This window comes from Misgurnus anguillicaudatus, chromosome 8, assembly GCF_027580225.2.
Source record: "Misgurnus anguillicaudatus chromosome 8, ASM2758022v2, whole genome shotgun sequence".
In the NCBI taxonomy this organism is placed as follows: domain Eukaryota; kingdom Metazoa; phylum Chordata; class Actinopteri; order Cypriniformes; family Cobitidae; genus Misgurnus; species Misgurnus anguillicaudatus.
Window position 1 is genome coordinate 31762144 of NC_073344.2, and position 24096 is coordinate 31786239.

At 37.5% G+C, this 24096-nt stretch overlaps 1 protein-coding gene across 4 annotated transcripts; it reads right to left on the minus strand.

Moving 5' to 3' along the window:
- Positions 1 to 969: 969 nt before the first annotated feature.
- rtn4a (reticulon 4a) lies at positions 970 to 23487 on the minus strand. 4 transcript variants are annotated; one of them, XM_073870703.1, is made up of 7 exons: positions 22913 to 23487; positions 14527 to 14734; positions 12713 to 12858; positions 2638 to 2700; positions 2478 to 2524; positions 2256 to 2314; positions 970 to 1854 (listed from the first exon to the last, which is right to left on the minus strand). In XM_073870703.1, the coding sequence occupies exons 1-7, from the start codon at positions 23307 to 23309 to the stop codon at positions 1812 to 1814; spliced, it is 963 nt and encodes a 320-aa protein (XP_073726804.1). In that variant the 5' UTR covers positions 23310 to 23487; the 3' UTR covers positions 970 to 1811. The 4 variants fall into 4 exon arrangements, with proteins under 4 accessions (XP_073726804.1, XP_073726803.1, XP_073726805.1 ...); XM_073870702.1 differs by having other exon boundaries at positions 2638 to 2703; positions 12716 to 12858; positions 22913 to 23486; XM_073870704.1 differs by lacking the exon at positions 22913 to 23487 and adding an exon at positions 21191 to 21366.
- Between the last annotated feature and the right edge of the window lie 609 nt (positions 23488 to 24096).

Genomic DNA, 24096 nt, shown 5'->3' on the forward strand with positions numbered 1-24096 from the left:
ATTACTTCAAAATGACTTCAATTGGTTACTGTTAGTTATTGGTAACATACTGTTAAAAAAAAAATCCTTGTTGCTTGATTTTTAAAGATCCCGTTTTTCCTGATGCCATTTTTCAAACTGTAGTTATTGTGTAAAAGTTCATAATTAATACCTGAAAAATTATAAAGCTCAAAGTTCAATGGCAAGCAATATATTTTCCTTAAAGGCGGAGTGCATGATTTCTGAAAAATGCTTTGGGAGTCAGGCCGACTACCAAAACACACTTGTAGCCAATCAGCAGTAAGGGGCGTGTCTACTAAACAACATCGTTGTCTGGGTTGCATATGTGTGGGGCGGGTCGATCAAAAGATGGTCCAGATTCTATTGGGGTAGGGGTGTGTATAGGTGATTTTAAATGTCAACATTAGCTTTCAGAGATCATGCACCCCGCCTTTAATAGAATTCCCCTTTCAAAGCCTACAGCGCACGGCCAATTTGGACTACAGCCCTCTACTTCCCAGATGGATTACATCAGTATGGGAGTTTTTGACTAACATATTAAATTTTAAAATGTATTGCTCTTGGTTAGTAGCCTTATTTTTCTGAGGTTTTATTACACAGAATTTATGATAAATTAATGTATTTTATAAAATGTCATAAAACTGGGGCACCCCTGGCACTATCCCAGGACCCCCAGTTTGAGAACCACTGCCTTAATACATGCTTTATAATTTTATAAAAGTATGTATTTGTAACAAATGAAGTGTTGTTTTAAAATGTTACCATTTTCCTTTTTGGACTGCATTTTATGATGTGTACACATTGAGTATTTCTTTAACACATTCAGGTTTAGCAGAGCAGAAACTACATGAACCTCACATAATCATGCTTAAAAATAATATGATCAGACACGTATCCATATACTACCACTAGATGGCGCCAAAGGCAAAGACACATAGCACTAGAAAAAGTTAAGCACAAACCCAAAAACCTCGTCTACAAGCTTTATTGATATTTTATTGGCTTATATTTTCACAATGCATTCCACAGACAGTCTTCAGCAAATTTTCATCAAAACTGAATTATCATTTACAAATGACCTGCATGAAAAAACAGTGCTTGAAGTTTGTGAGTTTAAGAGCGTTTGCCGTTTCGGGTGTTCGATCGACGATGGACACGGCGAATTCTGCAAACGATGTCGACTCCGACACAACAGGAAAGTGACGAGGTGATAGGCCAACTTAGCGCACGCAAACTGCTAAAAACATCAATGAATATACAGGTGTAACACGGATGTAACGTCCCTTTGAAGTGCGAAATAAAACTGCTTTTAAACTCCGCTACAGAACTCTAGAAGCCTCTTCACCTCTAATACGATTTCATCAATTTCATTAACAGTAACACCAACACACCACTGTGCTCTATCACGCCAAGTACAAACAGAAAAAAAATGAAAGAAAAGCTAAAAACAAAGACTTGTTGTGAAGGAAATGATTCAAAATGGACTTGAAACGGGTGAATGATTCACAAAGCAAATAGTGAACCAAAAACTCAAATTCCTGCTTTCACCGACATCAGTTCCTCAGACAACGTTGTGTAATGGGGTAACATAGCTGTTTTATTTATATACACTGTGAACTAGCTCTGATACGAGGTTTAAAAGGTTTCAGATTCTCGGGTTATGCTAAGATTTCAAACACTGGGGTGAGGAGAAAGTTTACATTGCATCGTCTAAGGCCTTGTTCTCAAACCAAACACGATTCTGTCTGTCATCTCTTGTTCCACCATTAATCATATCTCACACGCAGAAAACACACACAGTCAGACTTTCTTCACTCCGTCTTTGGTTTGGCTCCGGGAATCTTGGCCTGGACCCTGTTAAGGGCGGATTAAACAAAAAGGAAACATTTAGACAATAGTCCGGAAAGAAGAAAGAGATCGTGAGAAGCATTCGTGAACAATCAAATGGGCTTTCTGGAAAGCTTGCAATTTTCCCACATTGCATATTTTTCATTAAAATATGCTCGACTTTACTTTAAATATCCTAAAGTTTATTTCACAGCCCATGAAAAATCATAATCTGCTTTCAAAAGGAGAAAGGAAGTATCTAGAGGGCATTTTATATGACAAAAATACAGGCGCAGAAGATGACTACTAATATTTTTTCTATGGAAATTATATCTTCCACAATATTATATTCACCATAAATCACAGACATTATCATCAATTATTGATAAAAGCATCAGTTACGCATTTCAGACCTCATTTCTACTTACTTTCCCACAATATCTTTGATTTGCTTGTTCACCAGTCCGTAGTAATGGTCGATTTGAGCCTGTATTAGGAGTGATAAAGAAAGATTATGGCATTCAGGTAAACATTATAGATTTATTATGGTGCTTATTGCCACCGAGGTGCCCTTATAAATATTTTATCATCAAGCACGACAGCTGTCTGAACCAGACGTTGAACCGTCTATGCATACCAAAGAGACCTACCTGATGTTTTTCATAGATGACTGGCCAGCTGAACGCACCTATGAAACCTAAAGGAAAACACAAAATGGTATTTTTTTGCATGAAAACAATTGCAAGTATTATTGATATTTTTGCACACAACGAAACTGTGCATCAAATTGAGGCGTTGTTTTAAACATACCCAAAATGATGAGGGTCAGACCATTGAACAAGGCACCGACGTAGGTCAGGATCCACATGAGGACTGCAAACTGCAAAGAAAAAGAAGCCATGTGTTTAGATACAACTGACTCTTTGCATAATGCATAAAATGTTTAGCATAAACTGCAACCCATCATAATATTTTGCGGTGAAAGTGGCATTAGCATGTAAAGGTATGCTAAACATTTCTAAAACTGTTTCGCTTTAAATGCATGGTACTTCTGACGTAAAAAATTCAAATACAATTACGAGTAACCTCCATATTTGCACATCAAGCAAATTTCTCATTCTGCATGCAAATATTTATATTGTAGTCTTAACGGTAAGGCATTTAACTTCTGCATCTTTTGCAGCACCAAACAAAAGCTTTTGGAAATAACCAGTTTTGAAACTGGTAGCCCTGAAAACCGATCCTTATGATATTAGGATGTATAAATATTTAAAAAGGCGACAAGGCACTTTTGCTGGATTCGGACAGCAAAAATACCTTGTTACTTCAGTGAGGATAAAATGGTCACGGAAAAACTTTCCTGCCACGAAAAACCTCTGTTATAAGGAAATTAAACATGCTATCAAAACATTTGCACATTTCAAATAATTTTCCTAAATTTACATTGCATTCCATTTACACTCAAAATAGTAAACCTGGACTCTGAGTGATCTAACAAAATGCAGAACGTGTTCAAAAGCCACCGGCACGTAAACTGTGGCTCGTAATTGGACACATAACTCAATATAGCCGCCTGACGGCAGAGAGAGGGAATGCTGGGATGGAATCTATCCGTCCGGCTGTGAAAACCCTCCAGAGCTCTGAAAGGGCAGTGGGCTCGGTCTGTAACTTTATCCAGAGCCCCATAACCTCGCCCCCCCCCCCCCTCGCGGGACAGTAAATCTCCTTACACGGATGGCCAGGAAAAGCCACGAGTTGCTGATTTATCATTAATGTTAGTGGTGCTTTTCCATTACGACAAACTGCGCACTGCTTCAAGTGTCCTGCATTTTGACGTAAGATTAAGCAGGGCTTGCCGTCTCGGGACCCCAACATGCATTTGGCAAATCGCTGATAAGGTTATGTTGACTTTGAGACCTCTGTTTTGCTGTAATGGGCCTGTTGGGGCATATTGTCTGCTAAAAAAAAATGAATGTATTAAACTGAGCTTAGAATAGCACACCTATTCACTGCAAAAATGACATTCTTTCTTAGTATTTTTGTCTTGTGTTCAGTAGAAATATCTAACATTTTTTAATCAATATGTATTTCTTGACCTAAGAAAATAAGTCTAGTTTTTAAACAAATACAATAACCCATTTACTCCTAAAACGCCAAAAAACCTATTATTATTCTAGTATTCTATTATTCTAATCTCCTGAGGGTTTTCAGAAAAAAATACTAAGAATTGTCAACATCTATGCCTCTGTAGCACTTTAGAAACATGAAATAAAAGTAACCGGCGGTAGAACTTTTTGCTTAAAACAAGCAAAAATATCTGCCAATGGGGTTATTTTCTCACCCCTACTGAAAACAAGACAAAAATACTAAGAAAGAAAGTGATTTTTTGCTGTGTTAGGAGCTGAATGCATGAGTCAAATTATCTTTTTAAATTTCTTATATCTGCAAACACGTGGGTGATTATTCATGTCACAGGCTATACAAAGTATAATATTTTCAGTAAAAAAAAGTATCATATTTATTATATATATTTATTATATTTATTATATATATATTATATATATTTATTTATTTATTTATTTATTTATTTATTTATTTATTTATTTATTTATTTATTTATTTATTTATTTATTTATTTATTTATTTATTTATTTATTTATTTATTTATTTATTTATTTATTTATTTATTTATTTATTTATTTATTTATTTATATTTTAAGCCTTAAATAAAAACGTTTGTGCAGCTTTTAAATAGTTAAACAACTTTAAATGTTAAAATATAAAATAAACAAAACAAATGGAGACTTCAGGGATGTGCTATTGAAGGAATTTTGCCAAAGATTAATAAACTTATTTTAATCTTCAACTTTAGACTATTTTTTGAAAACCCTACAACAATTCAATAAATACAAACTCACTTATATTAAAGGACGAAATGTAACCTTTTTAAACCAGCGTTCGTTGGCGCTTTTGTTTCTGTCATTGTCCTGTCAGGGTTGCCAGATCTGCATTACAAAACCAGCCTGATGGGCATTCAAAATCCTTCTCTCTCTAAAGCTTTGCTTATACTCGTGCTTTGGTCCGCAATGCAGGCCTCCGCGGATCGCGCGTGCGTCTCACCAAACGGACTAGGGCTGTCACTTTTCGTTCGAAAATCGATTGCACAATCGATTGGACCAACCGAAACACGTTTCGAAAACGAAAATAGGCAATCGATTTTAACCAAATATGTACACTATTAATTTTAAAAGAATTGAACAGTTAAAAATATAGAGTAACAAAACTCACAAACAAGCAGAAAAAGAAAATAAAGAATTCCGAAAGTGCAGTAGGTGTGCGAAAGCTAGACAGAAAATACCCAGCAATTTTACGCACCTATAGTTTCACGCTTTCAATCGCTGCATCTAGTGTTTTGCAAAGAAAATGGAGGACAACGTCAATAAACCTGTGCAACACGAGACAGCATCGAAATTGTGAGCTTACAGGAGATGATGAGTTATGACAAGGAGCCACCCTTGCGAGCTGACAGCGACCCGCTTTTGAGATGGAAGATTGGCAGTACGAAATACGCAGCTGGCAACGAAGTACCCGAGTTTCCCTGGGACATCAGTGCGGTCGGAGTGCGTCTTCTCAACAGATGGACATAGTGAATGAAAAGCGCTCTGCTCTTGACCCCTAAAATGTTGATCGACTTGTTTCCCTGACCAATAATTTGTAATGGCCCTAGTCTTTTTGCGCATTTCATTATGCCTGCCTAGTGCCGCCTAAGTGTCGGTTACGTTTAATAAAATACACAGCATGTTCTCAACTTCAAGTAAGTCTATTTAAAGTTATATTTTTAACAGTTGTTAGAAATGCATCGAATCATTATTTAAAATTAATTTTGAATTGACTAAATCATAAAAGCAGCCGGTTGAACCTGCAGTAATGTTTTTCATTTATGGCAGCAGTCCACTCTTTTAGAGAATGTTGCACTACTGTTGCTGTTTTTTATTCTGCACGAAACTTAATGACAATGAATAAGATATATTGCTGACTTGTGTGTTTCAGGCACTCTCTTTACATTTGTCTGTTATTTGGCGTTAAATGGAAACGTCTTTTTTAGACATGGAAAATCGATTTTACAATCGATTCAATGAACACTTATATATTAAAAATCGAAAATGATTTTTTCACAAAAGTGACAGCCCTAAAACGGACGAGGCGTTTATAGTTGACGCGCTCGCTGTTGCACTATTTTTTGAACCGCCAGGGGACGACACGAGCAGTCATATTAAAAACAAACACAAAGACGACAATAGAAGGAGTTTGTCCACTGGAACAACCCTATCAGAGCTTGATATATAAATATTAGAACATGAATAAAACAACAATCTCTTAAATATGTATTTTTTAAACATTATCATTTCAATAACCTTTCAATAAACAAACAGTACAGCCATCTTAGGTTTGTATTTTATTCCTCATCCAGTGGTTCATTCAATACAAATATAAGCTAAACATTCTGAATCATGTAAAACAATTCGTGTTTTAAACTGCAAAGTTTCCATACTTCACTTCCAGAGTGTCAGATAAAAATATACATTGTTTTGGTTGGATTGATCAAGGAGATACATCACAGGCTTGCCTGCTCGGACAGAATCGCCTCGAGTTCGGTCATTTTCGGATGCGGAGCCGCACGCACAGTTACAATAAATGCCGCGCACACCTCCATGCGAAATGGGGTCTCGCGCACCCAACGCGCATGACCGCCCACGCCGAATTGACATCACTTTTGCCCACTCCGCATTGACGTCACCAACGTGCCGGTGCGGATGCGGCGAGAATAAACATAGCTTAACCCGCAGAAAAGTTTAAGAGATGCCCAATTCAGAACTCTGCAGAAAGGCTGAGTACCTGGCAACACTGCCTTGCTTTTAAACAAGCTGGTTGCGCGATGAGAAGCAACAGCACCTGATAAACGTGCAGCTCACGCTGTATGAAGAAACAGCACCTGACTTTAAATAAGTGCACAGCTCGCACTGTATGAAGCACGTATGTGCACACTGTTCGACGGTGGTGCCGAGCGTGTGATGTCACAGACCAACTAATCGATAATGAATTTTTAATCGATTAGTTGTTGCAGCCCTACTCAGTCCTTCCAGAAAAACAGTTTTTTGTGATTGTTGCATGCAAAAATCTTTTTATCGTGAAAAACTGTTTGCAGCTTTTGAATGATGTTCACTTTGCGTAATTACGTCACCTCCTAACAATACCATGACAACAGGGGACATGGCTGCACATGTGTGAAGTAAATTCAACATTTTTCAACTTTCTGCTAAGCTATATATGACTTTTGCTACGAAAAAGCGGGGATTATGAAATCATGCAAGCCCGCATATTTCGCGAGCAGAAATCAGCAAATTGTGTGGCAAAAGTGTGACGTATTAAAAAAAGGCGGCCCCCCACGTAAGTATGCGGACTTTGGCTGATTATGCATTGAATCATGCGATTGCACAATCATGTTTTTCTGGAGGGACTGCCTACTGGCAGTCATACAGAAAAACAAATACTCTCTCGCCCTTTCTCCCCCCTCCCTCTCTCTCTCTAGCTGCGTTTCCATTATCCTTCAAATTGAAAAATTGAAAATAAGGTCAATGGAAACACGTCAATTACGCAAAAACTCCAATATATCACAAAACAGTTTTTACGCTCGCATGAGGTGGTTTTCAGGCAATTCGGAAACTGTATTTTGCAAAACTGCAATAGATTTTCAGGATTTTATTTGCATTTTCAGGTCAACTGAACAAGTCACATTAACATTATTTCAAGATGACGCGGTACTAAAACCTACCTAAAACCCCTTAAGCCCGGAATACACTGCACGATTATTGGCTGTCCCAGACGAAAGATTGCCATCGTGAAACAATAGTTGCGATTTCTGTGATCGTGGGCTCGACAGTGTCAGAAATTCGGCATGATCACCGCACAGTGTGTTTGCTGCTACGACCTGCGCGCCGGTATTTGTTAACCACGAGCGTATGCTTGGTGACGTTGCGCAACGTGTGACGCTGCCGCCGAAGCTTCCGTGTCATCATCGTAGAGTCTACATGCCTCTCGTACCCGAGTTTAAACGATACATGTCGCACAGTGTGATAAGGTAATGATTTTATAAGAGGACAAAAATCGTGCCGTGTATTCCGGGCTTTATACGTGTTTGCTTATAAAGGAAAAACTATGCTTTAGTTGTACATCTTCGATTAGTGGTAACATTATAATTTCATACGTTTTTTATAGAAATTTTGAAAATATTGCATTTGTTTTGCACAAATCTGTAATGAAAACGCCACCCTCTCCCTCTCGCCCTTGCTCTCATACATGACTGTCAACATTGTTAATCTACCTTGGAAATCATGATTTTTAGCTATACAAGACACCGTTACTATAATGTTTTGGCCTGTAACATATCATGATCCATGACAATGAGTATAAAATTATTAAAATAAAAATAACCATTTGAAAAAAAGCACCAAATGTACCTGGAATTATAAAATACACATGCTAAAAACACTGTAATTGGCCCATAATTTTATTTATACAACAGTTCTTTCTGGTTCTCGAATCTGATTGGCTAAGAGCTATACGATATTGTACTGATAACAGCACTGTAGCCGCTTCACCTTTCGTATTATTCCGCCACCTAGTGAATGGAGGTCCTAAGCAGGCTCATCTCTGAATGGAAAAACACAGACGCGTTGTGTGAATCACTCTCCGTGTGTGTGTCTCATTAGTTTACTAGCTCATAAATCAGTCTGTGAATCCCCAATCAGAAGTATTATTCCGTCAAAGATCAGCGCTTTTGAATGTTACGTTAAAGTTAATGGGAGAGATGTCTTGTCACATCGTGTGGACGCTTGGCACTTGGAGGGAGGAATGTGGGCACTCGTTTTTTTCTGGAGCTGTATCTTTTGTCGGAGCGCGGAAGCGCCGTGGGGCTGCGGGTGGGCCCCGCGGCTTTTGGATGTGGACATTGATCATTTGCTTTATCGTGGCGTGACTGTTGGGACATGTTGTGGGATATCGCCACTGGTATATTTATAAGCAGCATGCAAAAACATCTCTCTGACACTTATAAAAAACCGTTTTGTATAGTACTGACAAGAACAAAGTTTAATAATAATAATCGAGTGCTCGTATCGCGTTAAGAATAAATGAGAAAGCAAAAGTAACGTTTCACAAGTATAGTTTTATTAACTTTTACCTCGCGCCAAAACAATAACAACACAAAAGACACTAAATATGAATAAAAAAACAAGTACAAGTTTGATCATGACACCAAATACTGCTGATTTGATCTCATTTTGACGATCATAAACAAACAAGGCCAACATGAGAGCCAGGGAATACCTTTCAGATATGTAGCCCAGAGAGGGCGGTGGTCAGCGGGGCGAGTGAACACTGATGTCCGCTCATGCTTTGGTTCTCATTTGTACCGAATCTCACTAAGCAAACGTTCAAACAGGCGCTATCTTTACTAATCGACTGCAGATTTAAATATAATACAGATACATTCTCGACTGAACTAATCTTAAAACTACACTTTGTGACCAAGAAACGGTAATATAAAGTAACGGCTTTTCTGTCCATTGAGTTATGAGCTTCAAAGCAGCCGAAAGTTTTACCTGTCATTCTGGCCGCCCTCAAATCCGTGGCGGAAGTAGTTCTCAAACAAAGAGGCTTTTAAAATAACTCCGTTGTTGTTTTCTAGTTTTCGTTTTTCAAACGTGTGCCGTCGAACTGTTGTATAAAAGCAATATCGCTCTCGGAGTCGTGTGATATAGCTCTATATCATCACGGCTGTGATTGCCTCCGGCACTCGGCCTGCGGCCTCGTGCCTCTGGCCTAATCACAGCCGTGATGATATAGAGCTATATCACACTCCTACTCGAGCGATATTGCTTAAATATTGTTAATGTTTGTTACAGGTGACACAGGTAAGTTATAAACCTGCACTTTGACAATTAACAAACTTGGAAAAAATTGAAACGGTTCTGGCATGACTTCCATAAGCCACAACAGAAAGACAACAATGCATTTGTAGTGTACCAGCCTGGCAGAACCACAAACAGTTCTTTGTGAACGAGTCGCTCATCTGAACCGAAACGCATTCTGCATGGCAACATCGCAATTGAGGGTGAAAGTGCAGTCCAGCTATTCAGGCTATTAAAGTCTATTCAATACTGAAGCAAGCTTAGTCACATGACAGCGATCTAAAACTGTGCATCACATGACTCCAACATTCCAGAAAAATATAGACAGCTGATAATTTAACCCTCAACCTCTATAAAAGCAGTTTTGCGGGTTGTGAAGAGAGTTGTTCGGCATTATTTCTGTCCTGTTAGAGCTCGATCCAAATCCCCTTAGCACAATCAACAAAGGCTGCTTTGTGGAATCGCTCGAAACCCCTACCACACTAAACATAACTACACCCCCAAACTGGGTCGCAAGCCCTTGCTACCAAAAATAAACGGAGAGAGTGTCTCCGCTCAAAATTCCCATAGCACACAGTTGAGGAGGATACAATAACAGTACGATATTTGCTTGTGCGACAAACCATTTGAGTTCACTCAAAATCTGAAAGCAGAATTCATGCATTACTCAACATTATTGCTCATCTCATATTGGCCAACATGAACCTATAATTTTGCAATATCCATAAATCTGTATTTTATAACTGACATTTCTGTAGTTTTTGGACAAAGTGCAGACATTTAAGTTTGTGATTTATGACAACTACCACATCTGCTTGGGTGACTACTGTTGTACGATACCATGGTTAAATACGCTTATATAATGAAAATTATTGGATATAAGTCTGACTGGATATTAGCACTTTTGGTATAATATTTAGCATATTAACTCTTTCCCCGCCATTGACGAGATCTCGTCAATCAAGAGAAAACGCTTCCCCGCCAATGACGAGTATTTCCGTCTTTTCGCAATACCTCTATTATCCACTAGGTGGCGCCCTTCCGCAACTTTTTAAACCGGAAGTATTGCCCTATGGCAAGCTGCTGCATGTCCGTGTCTGTTTTAAAGATCGCTCTGAATGGGAACTATGAAAAGTCCGTCACAAAAATGGAATTATCTCTGCTTTTTGCTCAAAATGTGGTGTTTTTGCAGAAACCTACCCATATTCAAAAGCTGATTACAAAAGAACTACTGAAGGTAGGATGAAACGTTTTTTTGTTTGAAAGCAGAGGGTCTGTTCTTTCATTTGGTATATTGTATGTTTATATATATTTGAAGAAAAACATTTTCTGGAAGGCATTAAACTTTTGTGAAAATCATGAAAAACGCTGGCGCTGGATGGCAACTTTTTTTAAAACCGCTGGCGGTTAAAGAGTTAATAGAGAATTTCTTTTAAGTAAAAAACTCATATATAGCACAAAAAGTAATACTTAACCGATTTGGACGACAGCAAATAAGCACTAAGGGTTTATAAATTAAGGTGTAAATTAATATTTAAATATAAAGTATTACTCCACTTTCATAAAAATCCCAATAATTTACTCACCCCTATTTCATCAAAGATGTTTATGTCTTAATTTCTTCTCAACTGAAGGCTTTTTTTATTTAAAAAAAATTCTCTCCATATAATGGACCTCAACAGTTTACAGTTTCAATGCAGCTTTAAAGGGCTCCAAATGATCCAAACTGAGGCATAAGGGTCTTATCTAGCAAAACTAGCATAATTTTATGGCAATTTTTTTTTATAATTACTTTTAACCACGTCTTGCACTAGCCTTGTGACGTTGAAAGGTAGCGCTTTACATATGTGAAACGCACATATTAGTATTATTTCACATACAACACCGCTGGAACGTTCCTCTTTCTCCACAAATGTAAACACTGGAGCGGTAGTTTCGCATACGTCATGCACGACCCTTCAATGTGATTACATAATACGTTAAGTCATGCTGACGCATCACAAGGCTAGCACAAGGAAGAAGTTGTGGTAAAAAGCTGAATCGGCAAAAATGCTGATCGTTTCGCTAGATAAGACCCCTATTCCTCGGGTGTAATGGCTTAGAGCACTTTGAAGCTGCAATGAAACTGCAATTTTAAACTTCTTTAAAACTGCAAACTGTTCAGGTCCACTAAAGTCGTCTTGGAATGTTTCCCTTAAAAAAAAAAAAAAAGTAATTTCTTCTTGACTGAAGAAAGACAAATATCTTGGATGACATGGGGATGAGTAAATTATCAGATTTTTATATAAGTGGTATATTCCTTTAAACTAGTGATGGACCGATATATCGGCCGGCCGATATTTGCGAGTTTTATGTGTATCGGCATCGGCCGATACATGGCTGCCGTGTTTGCCGATTTTTCCGGCATAATTTACAGACAGAGTGCTGGAACCCGCAAGCGATTGCAGGTCATGTGACTAAAAACAACCAACCTTTTCACGACAACATTGAAAGCTCGGCTTAACAGCTGATCATAGCTGAACAAAGTGGGGGTTTTTTCATCTCTATGGGGCGGTTTCCTGGACAGGGATTAGACTAGTCCTAGACTACAATAAATGTAAGAACTGTGCAAACTAATAACATCTCTTTTTAAAACATGCCTTTTTTTACATAATTTTTATGATGTAAATTGAGTGAGCAAAACCAGTATCGGCTCCAAATATCAGCTCAAGAAAATCGGCAGCCTGTATCGGTCATCGGCTAAGGCTGGTGAAACAAAAATCGGTATCGGCACTGAAAAATCCATATCGGTCTTTGCAGAACAAACCCGAAATATTAAGATTTCTTTTTTAAACCTCATCTTGAGCTTAGTACAAAAATCAACTAAGACAGACCATAAGCTGAAAGAGTATCATAAGGAGTGGTTATCCTGAAACAAACAAACTTGAGCGAGTCCACCAGATCCTCCACCAGGAACAGCCGTCTCAGCTCCTTGATGCAAGCGTTGACGTGCACTAAAGACATGTCACCGTACTTATGAACCATCTCTGCAGGGACTGCAATATCTTTATCCAGGTACATCCTGCATGAAGAGAGAAGCTTACTGAGGTGTTCCAATCACTTGGAAGCATTCTACCTAGACAGCACTTTTATGTATCGGATGAACAATGCCGAAACAAAGGCTGTTCCAAAAAGTCGGGACAGCTACCCAATGAAAATGACGGCATTATCATTTACATGTAAATGACAAAAGGCAAAACTGTAAAAAAAAAATAAACAAAATGGCGACGTCATGCGCATGCAAATTACGTGAGTCTAAAGGTACATGCCTCTATAAAGTTTCCAAAATATATAGTCGCCTTATCGTCCATCCAAACAAAACTGTTTGATGCTTTAACGGTTTTGATTGTTTACATTTATGACTTGAATATTAATCAATTTGACAACATTGTCGTAAGTCGAAATTCTTCAAAAACGCTTACATTATCATGTAGCCTACACATGAAATTCTTCGAAAACACTAACATTGTGGTGCGTGTGCGAAATTCTTCAAAAACGCATACATTATCATGCATGTGTGAAATTCTTCGAAAACTCAAACGTCATCGTGCATGTGAGAAATTCTTGGAAAACGCAAACGTCATTGTGCATGCGAGAGATTCTTGGAAAGCGCAAACAGGGTCGTGCATGTGTGAAATTCTTCGAAAATGCTTACGTCATAATGCATGTGTGAGAAATTTTTCGAAAACGCTTACGTCGTCGTGAACACGTAAAATTTTTAGGGCTGTCAAAAGATTAATCGCGATTAATCGCATCCAAAATAAAAGTGTGTGTTAACATAACCAATGTGTGTGTACGGTGTATAATTATTTATATAAAAAACACCCAATTATGTATACATTTAAGAAAAATGTATTATATTTATATATAAAATATGTATATTCATATATAATATAAATTATATAAATGTATATACAGTATTTAAATGCAAATATTTCTTAAATATATACCTGAATGTGTCTGTATTTATATATACATAATATTTAGACACAGTACACACACATATGTTATGTAAACACAAACTTTTATTTTGGATGCGACTAATCGCGATTAATCTTTTGACAGCCCTAACATTTTTTCTAAAACTCAATGGAAAAGCCATTTACCTATATTTACTATAGAATTTTTACTATATCGTTGTGGTGTAAAAGTAGCCTTAAGCCTGAAACATAGTCCCGTTTTATGCATAGGTCAGCATACAGTCCGCGTGTCGCAAATTTTGTTATCATAATCGTATGCACGCACTGTACAGGAGTATGTAATATGTAGTCCAGGAGAGGCATTGCAATGTCAAAAATGCGTTTGCGTCGAACGTCTGTGTACACATTACAAGTCATAAATCATAAACTATCCATTGCCAAGCTGTGCATTCAACACTTCACATACACATATAAAACAAACTATACTCCAGGCTTTAGGTGTAACAAGGTAGCTCATTAGGTTTTTGGAACACAGCTCAGATGAGTTTACAAGGACGTTTAAGCAGTTGGACTCTCCTGCACTGCATTTCACAACAATGGCTTAAAATCTTGGCAAGGAGTCAAAACTAGCAGGGTTCAAGTATAAGCACCTTATGTTAGTCTAGCAGCTAATCTCCACAGATCGGTCTTCCGATGTGAAGTGGAACACAAACCAATCAAAGCAGGATTATCCCAACACTTTAATGCAAATACAAGATGCGTGTTCTCACTTGAAGGGGTGTCCATCGTCTGATTTCTGAACGGCTTGTAAGACGCCCTTGTATATTCTGAAGGAGATGGTTACGGACAGCAGGGCAAGGGCCACGTAGGAAAAGACGCTGATAACGCTGCAGGCGCTGAGGGACAACAGCAGGAACAAACCGACACCAAACACCACCCCCGTCCTCTGGATGTCTCGCCAATACATCAGGTCCACCACTGTCAAAGAGAAAAGAGGAAGGTCAGGGTGACAAAACATTCACATGATGATTGTTGGTTATGACAGATAGCGATGACAACACGCCAGATGATGCAAAGAGGCATTACTGACATTTTGCAATTTGTTGCATGTTTGGAAATTAGAATTTATGAGTATCTGGGGACAAGGTGGGGCCATAAAATTAGGATTTATTGATAGCAATAACATAATATCACTTAGCTGAGCACATTGCAGGGCTCGAAATTGCGACCATTTTGGTCACATATGCGACCGAAATTGAATCTGTGCGACCTTAAAATATATTTGGGAGCATTTGTGCGACTGCCCATTTTGTTGTGGTGTGACTTGATTTAGATTGAGATGCTGCGTGCTGGCGCTGTCCCAGGTTCAGTGTTCTCCAACGTTACATAACCAATCAAATTTCACCATTAAGTTCTTGCGTTTAATGAAGACCGCAGATTGGCTAATATGAGCGTCAGTCATTCCTAGTTGCCGTGCTACGTTGGTATGTGAAGCGCAGAAATATGAAAAGACGAACCGCGAGCATGACGAGAACGAGCCGATTACAGCCAATGTTACTACTGTAATTAATGACGACGATCCGTATTCAAATGCGACTCCACCACCGGAAGATAAGAGTTGACCTTAAACCTTTCGGAGAGAGTGGCTTAAAGATTTTGAGTGGCTCCGCTATGAAAATGGCTTGTTGTTCTTACTGTGTTTTATTTAGGGCCCTATAAAATCCGTTTTATTTTTTCCCAAATTCCGTTTTATTTTTTCCCAAATTCCGTTTTCTCCGTTTTAATTTTTGCAAATTCCGTTTTAATTTTTGGCAATTATATTTTTTACCCTTTACTTTTATTTTAGTCATAAAAAGAGTGTGCCTTTTAATGTTAATGATTAAAATGTAAATGATTTGGGGGAAAAACTGGATAACAGGATTACTTTTAATGACTATAAAAGATGCATTTACACACGCACAAACACACGCGCGCGCACGCGCACACACAACTCAATTCAATGCATTGTTTTTTTTTGTGTTGTTGCAGGAGGAGGCTACAACAAGGTGTCAACGCAGTGGTGCCTTCAGAAGTGCCTTAAACACATCAATCCAGCGGAACGCGATCCATATTTTATACACAATCGCTTGAAATGCATATAACTTTACAAACATACACAGGATAGTGATCTGACTTAGGACAGCATGAGCATGCAGCTCTTTTCACGTGCGAGCGAAAGAGAGACAGAGAGCGGCGCCATGATGCAGATGATTATATTTTAAATGCGAGGGATAGTTAGCTTGCCTCAGCTCGCTTGAAATGCATAAAACTGAACAAACATACACAGGATAGTGATCTGACTTAGGACAGCATGAGCGCGCAGCTATTTGCACGAGCGAGCGAAAGAGAGACAGAGAGCGGCGCCATGATGTAGATGATTATATTTTAAATGCGAGGGATAGTTAGTTTGCCTCAGCTCGCTTGAAATGCATAAAACTGAACAAATACATGAGGATTTGTGTTCGCACTTTGGACAGATGCGTGAGCGCGTGCACATGAGAGAGGTACAGTGAGACAGACATGGATGAGAGAGTGCATGTATCTTTGCGCTCACCGTGAACAGAGTGTTGACTAAACTTCCAAACTAACAGTTCTCCGGTCACATAAAAGTCATGTGAGACCTGCTCGGAACTAAGTGCTTAGCGTCGAATTTCTTCATTTTTTCGCTGACGAAATCAGAGTCGTGGAGAGCCGCTTCGCCATGGTTTCAGTGTTTTGGAGGAGGTCTGAAACGACGGGAGGGGGCGTGTCGCCCAGATTTACTTCCCCCGGTCTGCATTTCCCACAGACATACGTTCGTCTCCCACACAAAAACATAATTTTATTCAAAATATGTAAAATTCCGCGAAATTCCGCGTTTATACTAGATTCCGTGTTAATTAGCCAATTCCGCGATTCCGTGATCGCGGAAATTATAGGGCCCTATTTATTGTACGGTGTTGGTGGCGGAATCAAAATATTTTAAGCGCCAGACCTTGATTAAACATGCCGATTGCCGAAAGTGCCAAAAACACAAGACGTGCTGTGACAAATGTGTTCATTATTAATGGAGACACCGACCTGTCTGTCAAAGAGTGTTTGATAGTGTATGTGCACATGCGCTGGTGAATAGACATCCAACAAACATCCTTGTGGCCCGTGTTGATGTGGAACACGACAATGCTGATGGTATGTTTTTGTTGTATTTTTAAAACATTGTCTATTTAGTAGTAATAGCATCCTGGTATACAGTTATCAATACCAATATATATTAGCCTTCTATATTAAGGTTAATTTTTGTAATGGTCACAATTAATCAGTGTTTTACGTGTTTGCTAGATTTTCTATTGTAATCTTAATCATGTTACCTGTAATTGTTAAATTATTATTGCTGCTATACTATTTCAACAGCATTTCGATATTAATTTAGGAATCTATGCAGCAAAAAAATAAAAAAATAAAATAGAAGACCAAATTTTAAATGCTGGCCATAGGATGTGTAAAGAATAAATGTATTAACATTTACATTGTAGTTGTGGTTTTTTATAATTTTTGGATGGATGCGCCTAAATTTTTGCTGGTGCTCCTAACTCTTTAAAGTTGGGAGCATCAGTGCTACCAAATAAAAAGTTAATTTGAGCCCTGCATTGGTATCTCGCATACTGTTTTATGCAAACTGAAGCTACTTACTCATTTTGCATACTAATTTTTGCATTCTGTAAAAGTAGGCAATTTCAGATGCAAAAAATAACTCGCTGCTTCACAAATCGCTTACTTCCATACTAGATATTATTTTAAAAATATGACTAGTATGTCCAAAGTTATAGTAGGGCTGCATAACAATTAATCGCAACTAATTGTTTGCAGAATAAAAGTTTTTGTTTACATCATGTGTGTGTATTGTGTATAATTATGTATATAAAAAAACAAGCATTTTAATCTTAAGAAATATCAACACATGTATATACATTTTCCTATATAATTTATATTTATATATATATTAATTTATGAATTTATATTTTATAGATTTATTGTACAGCCCTAATTTTTTTTATTATTATTATTATTATTATTATTATTATTATTATTATTATTATTATTATTATTATTATTATTAATAATAATAATAATAATAATAATAATAATAATAATAATAATAATAATAATAATAATAATAATAATAATAATAATAATAATAATAATAATAATAATAATAATAATAATAATAATAATAATAATAATAATATTATTATTATTATTATTATTATTATTATTATACAGTACACACACACACACACAGTAAACAAAAACTTTTATTCTGCAAACGATTAGTCGCGATTAATCGTTATGCAGCCCTAAGAAAACAGTAGGTGAAAAGTACCCAGATGACCTACTGCTTCCAAGGGCAAACGGGTCACATGACAATGAAAACATGGCGGATGGAATGTGTCCGAAATGTATTCATACTGCAGTCTGCACCAATACATACTATATAAAATGTAATAACGATAAAGCAGTATGTACTGTCACAGTACGCAATTTCAGATGCAGCTACTCTCGCCAAACGCATGTCAAACTCACCCAACTTTCATTGGTTGACCAAAAAGATAGTCCCGCCCTAAACTCAAGCCATTGGTGGGCCATCATTGTCATGTCTCGCCATGTTAATGCTGAAGTATAGTCAATTTTTAACGTGTACGCTAGAATCCACATACAATGCGTGTGACACAATTTTCGTCATCAGAAGACTTTTTGAAACCCTTGTTGGTCGCGCATGCGCCTACAAGAGAATGCAGTAAGTAGCCCAAGAGTTGCGCTACATTTTGTCGCAATGCGCATGCGTCGAACATCTGCGTATACGCACGAGTCAAAAAAATATATATTTATCAAGGGTGTTCGTTCAACGGTGCACGTACGCATGTGTATACGTAAAAACGAACTATACTCCAGGCTTTAGGCTACTCAGATTGTAATTTACACAGAAATTACACAACTTACAGTGCTGAGCTGTCTGCTGCACAATTTTTTTCTCCTACAAATAAAAAAGTCTGATATGAAATGTGGTATAGATTTCAATATTCAAATGACACTTGACCATAACCATCAAAAGTCCCTATAGGGAATGCATTTAACAAGGACAACATGGTCTGTCCTTAGAGGGAACGTGTTAAAAGGTTACACTACTGCAAACCTTGTCCGTTAATGCTGGAAGAAGGATAAAAATAGGACAGAAACCTCAGCCATGGAGCCTATGAAGCAGCTTAATAATTAAACTTAAACATGTTACGACATTTCAATTCAGAGATAAAGGCAAACCATTCATACCTTATCTTCACCTATTGCAAAGTTTAACCATGTCAACCATAAAATTCAATGAATCAATAATAAAGAACTTGGGTTTGCTCTCCTTTCCTCTTGTACTCTTGCCAACAGACCGTTGCATAAGCTTATTAAACTATCCAGTTTACACATTCTCTGCATGCGCCACATTTTGCGGAAAATGCAGAGGTGTTTGTAAGAATTAGGTCATAAATACTCATATATCATTACTGCAACCGCGCATGTCATGTGTCAAAATTAGGTCGCGGCCTTATCAAGACCCCCGCAATAAAATGACATTAATGCCAACCGTTTCACATGTAGGCGGCTGTCCAAAAACCCTTTGGAATGCAAGTGTACATAAATTAACAGTGATAGATGAAGAAACTTGTGCGATTAAATACTGTCTGAATGAATAACTGGCTAACTAACCTTGTTTGGAATCCATCTCGCTCATGCGATCAGACACACCGAGCCCGAGAACACACGCAAAGCACGGAGCGCTAATGACAAATACTGCTTCCGGTCCAGCTCCACGATTTCAAAATAAAAGTCCGTATGTAACAGAAAATAACGCCACAGCCTGGGCACATGGCTCGGTTAAATGCGCTTTCCCTTTCTTTCTTTCTTTTAAACGCCATACCAGCTTTTAAGGCTATATTCATGACGAAAATAAAGAGTAATTATATAAAGACTAGAAAAGATTTTTTAAATTAATTCCCTCTAAAAATCTTAGAATTATGTTTGGATTCACTTGATTAAAAACCTTTTCAAAGTATCAACAGAATAAAAAAAAGGTTTAATTGGCCTGTCCATATAAATGCAGATACACTACGATTTCAAAATAAACGTCTGCATTTCACACGCACACATAATTTATTAAATTGATAATTCATCATCAAGACAACGCATGTCTTTTATATAGATATTTTTTTATTTTTGATTCTACACATTTAATTTTCTATTTCTTGCATTGGGTTTACATTGCATGAAAGCGTCCTTTGCAAATAATCCTTATTCTAATTAAAGCGATAGTTAACCCAAAAATGAAAATTGTGTCATTATTTTCTCACTCTCGTGTTGTTACAAACCTGTATAAATGTATTTTTCTGATGAACACAAAGATATTTTAGGAATGTTTGTAACCAAACCATTAATGAGCCCCATTTACTTCCATAGTAGTATTTTTTCTACTATGAAAGTGAATGGGGCTCATGAACGATTTGGTTTCAAACATCTCAAAATATCTTCTTTTTTGGCCATCAAAACAAATAAATTTATACAGGTTTGTAACAACATGAGGGTAAGTAAATAGTTAAAGAATTTTCATTTTTGGGTGTACTATCCCTTTAATAAAATTGAACACTAGCAAATATACTCTATTTGATTGAAATCTAAAAAAAAAACTTTCACTGAAATTATACGTAACTGACAATTGGTGGAATAAAATCTCTAAATGCCCAAAATCTGTTTCATTTTAACCCGCTCTAACGTCAAATTTAATGCAGGTACGTCTGTTCAGGAAATGCATTCATAAGCCAACATTAAGGGTCACAAAAGTTCAGATGATATCAATTTCTAACATGTAACACTTCATTACATGTTCCCATCTTTAATTTCACTGGCACAGTCTGTGCATACACAAAATAAAACGGCGCACCTAAATAACAGAAAACAGCTTTTGAAACCGAGAAAATTTTGCTTATAGTCAAAACAGATCATAAATTAAGAATAACTTAAACTGTTGCTCAAACATCTCTTTTGCAATGAGCTATGAGTAATAGGAGAGTGCAAGGTACTGCACATCCTTCTCCAAAATATTTCCAAATACTTTAATTCAGAACATGCAGTTAGTAGCATTTTCCACCACAGACAGGCAGTTTGCCAAAAGCGGTCTCTGGCAGGAAGCTAAATGCTTGCGTTTCATTATGCTTTGTAATCAAGACACCCCATTCTATTAACTGACCTAAACTTAAAGCACATACCCAAGCAAGACCACAAAAAGAAGCTTTACACAACGCTAAAGTTAAAAGGTAACTGACAAATGCAAGCAAATAACAGCCACTATGTCCACTTTAAGGTGAAGCACGTATATACCCTGCTCTTTCCAATGTTTAATCTCCATCCCTGGGGTCGTCGTGTTATCTGAATTGGCGTACATCACTTATACATTCCAGTCAAGCGTCTTTAGCAGAGGTGATCGGGGGTGAGGATGGAGGTACGAGTCTCTGGCTGGGACCGGGCAGGACTGAAGCGCACAGACACCACGGATCTCCTAGCAGAGCTGTCTGATCACGTTCTGCAGATGCCAGCAGTGCTGAGGTCAGCTGACCACATTCAAAGGTGTTGAACACAGTGTACCGAAGGGGCAGTAACATGAGGTTTTAGCACAACGTTAACTGCTGTGCAAGTACGAAGCTGGAGTTCATAAGACCAAATATAAATGCAGTTTAGGTTTAATAGGCAGTTTTAGGCCTGTGCTTTATTAAGTAATAGTTTTTTGTGCTTTGCTCTTTGTCAAGGGCTAAGCAAATAACAAAGTTAGCAGGTTAAGGTGTTCTGACAAAGTAGTGTGCAAGTCCATGGTCAAACATTAATCGGGGCTTTGGGCATTTAAAGTTTAACATTTTTGAATATTGGATATGTTAATGTACTTTTCTCATAACTTGCAAACTGCAAATCCTTTAGTGAATTTTTTAATACAATGTTAGAAATATTATTTCTATAGCAACTTACTATAACATTACATTATTAGGTGTTCCTGTAGTTTATTTGGTAGAACTGCATGCTGCATTGCAGCGCCAAAGGGCATGGGTTTGATCCCTGGGGAACAATACAGTTCTAATGCAATGCATACTACGTAATGAACTGTAAGTTGCTTTGGATAAAACACGGTGTCTGCCAAATGCATAAATGTAAATTCTCAGTAAATGTAGCCATCAGTCATTGTGCTCCTCTGAAAACCAGTGTTTTTTCTCAGTAAACTTGAACAGTTGCTAACATTAACCGTTGCACTTTGTCCCACCGTTATATTTGCAAATGAGAGGTAATCATTAAACTTGTAGAGATCATTTGAAAGAAACACTTTGCATTGGCTTTGTGAGGGAAGCCAAATGAACATTAATAAAATGTAATTCTGGGTTAATAACAGATGCCAGCAATGTGCCATTTAAGATTAGCATGGCATAAATAGTAACTTGTTACTTCTTTTATACAATTTACATGTATTGTAAGTGATAATTGTCCTGTTTATGGATCATAATGTGACTGGAGGTAAAAAATAAGGCATGAAAGAATATCACACGTGTTGCACTTACACCGTTAATCCACCAGATGGCAGTAAATGGACACCGTCGGCATGACGTTACATTTTTTTTTTTTTTTAGTTTTTAATAATGCTGTTCGTAAACTCAAACTCAATAAAATTATTAGACTGTTATTATGAAACTGTGGCGTCCTACAACAATGTATATTTAACGTCTTTATCAATACTCAACTTACAGTTGTTGCGAACACGACAGTTATGTTTAAAAAATATATATTTTTATAAATGAGAAACAACAAGAAAAATGAAACCAGGATAAATACTAAGCAAATACGTTACGTACAAGAGAAAAAGCCACTCGTTAATAATACATGCAACTTAAATGTGAATTATTTAAACGGATCTGACGTCACGTTAATTATTCATGAAATAACATTTTATGCAGTTTACAACTTGCAGGCTTTTACATGTCGTTTATTGTTTATGTATTTTAGTTGTTTATAACACTTGCAATGATTTTGACTGCATTGCTCACATTTAAATGCAGTACTTACATGATGACGATGTTTTAGGTTTGGATGGTGTAACTGACGTTTTGTCTTCCTTCTCCTCGACTTTCGTCTGTTTTGGCGTTTCCTCACCGAACGCACTGATCGGTTCTGGTTTGACAGCTTTGGGCTCTGGATGACCGGGGATGGGTAAAGATGATGGTTCTGGATCACTGAAGTCCAACAGTGGCTCTTCGGTAACTGTACGTGGCAATGTGGACTTGTGCCTCTCTATGGCATCTTTCGCACCTCCGGCCAGATCCAAAATATCATCATCCTCTTGTACAGCCTCAGCTTCTCTACTAAGAAAATCCACCGCTTCATCCAGCGAGTTCACATTTCGATCTTCATCCTGAAAACCGTATGACGGTGTGGTGGAGCTTATTTCCGTCTGATCATCCATGGTTTATAAACAGTTTTGTATCGCTATATGAAACGAACTCAAAAAGTGGCTTGCAAGAATGTTTAAATCAATAAAATATCTTTTCAAACCTCCACATCAGCTCAAGTTCAACAGGGGCCTAAAAAGCAGAAGGGCTGCGATGGTTTGACTTGGCGCTCGGTTAAGGGAAGTGTATGTAAATTTGAGCAACTTTTTATTGGCTGAACAGTAAAAGAGGACCGTGTGGCCACGCCCAAATACGCCCGACGTGCCATGCTACGCGCTTAGAAAGGGAATGTGTAAAAATGTTTGCGTGACGTCTATTGGTCTACCGATGATAGAGAGCGAGATGGCCACGCCCACAGTCTCAAGTGGAAGCGGTGGGGTGTGGTTTATAAGATGTTTTAAATTAGTTTGTGGGTTTTTGAGGGGGAATGATGATGTAGGTAACTTTGGGTTGCTTCTGGATTTCGTCATATATTGTTAAATAAACATATATGTCAATTATCTATTAAAAGATATACATTAATACAGTACATTACATTATATTCAAAATGAATATACCCAAACGATTCCTGTCAACATAGTAGTACCCAGTGCATTTTATAACAGAAAACGTATAAATATGTATGTATATACTTGATGACTTTACTCCACAACAAATCGCTCTAAATTTTAAGTCGCTTTAGATTTAGAAGCTAAATGTAAAATGTGAATTAAATAACTTATGTTGAATAAGAAACCATTGTCAACATAAAGTAAACAGACAGGCATGCATGTAGATTTTTCCTCTGCTTATGTCTTTGAC

Coding starts and splice junctions, on each gene's coding strand:
- rtn4a (XM_073870703.1), bottom strand. CDS start 23,309: ATGGATGATCAGACGGAAATAAGCTCCACCACACCGTCATACGGTTTT. Junction 12,859..14,526: donor GACGATGGACACCCCTTCAA/GTGAGAACACGC, acceptor CTCTTCATGCAG/GATGTACCTGGATAAAGATA. Junction 2,701..12,712: donor GGACTCGCTCAAGTTTGTTT/GTTTCAGGATAA, acceptor TGCAGTTTGCAG/TCCTCATGTGGATCCTGACC.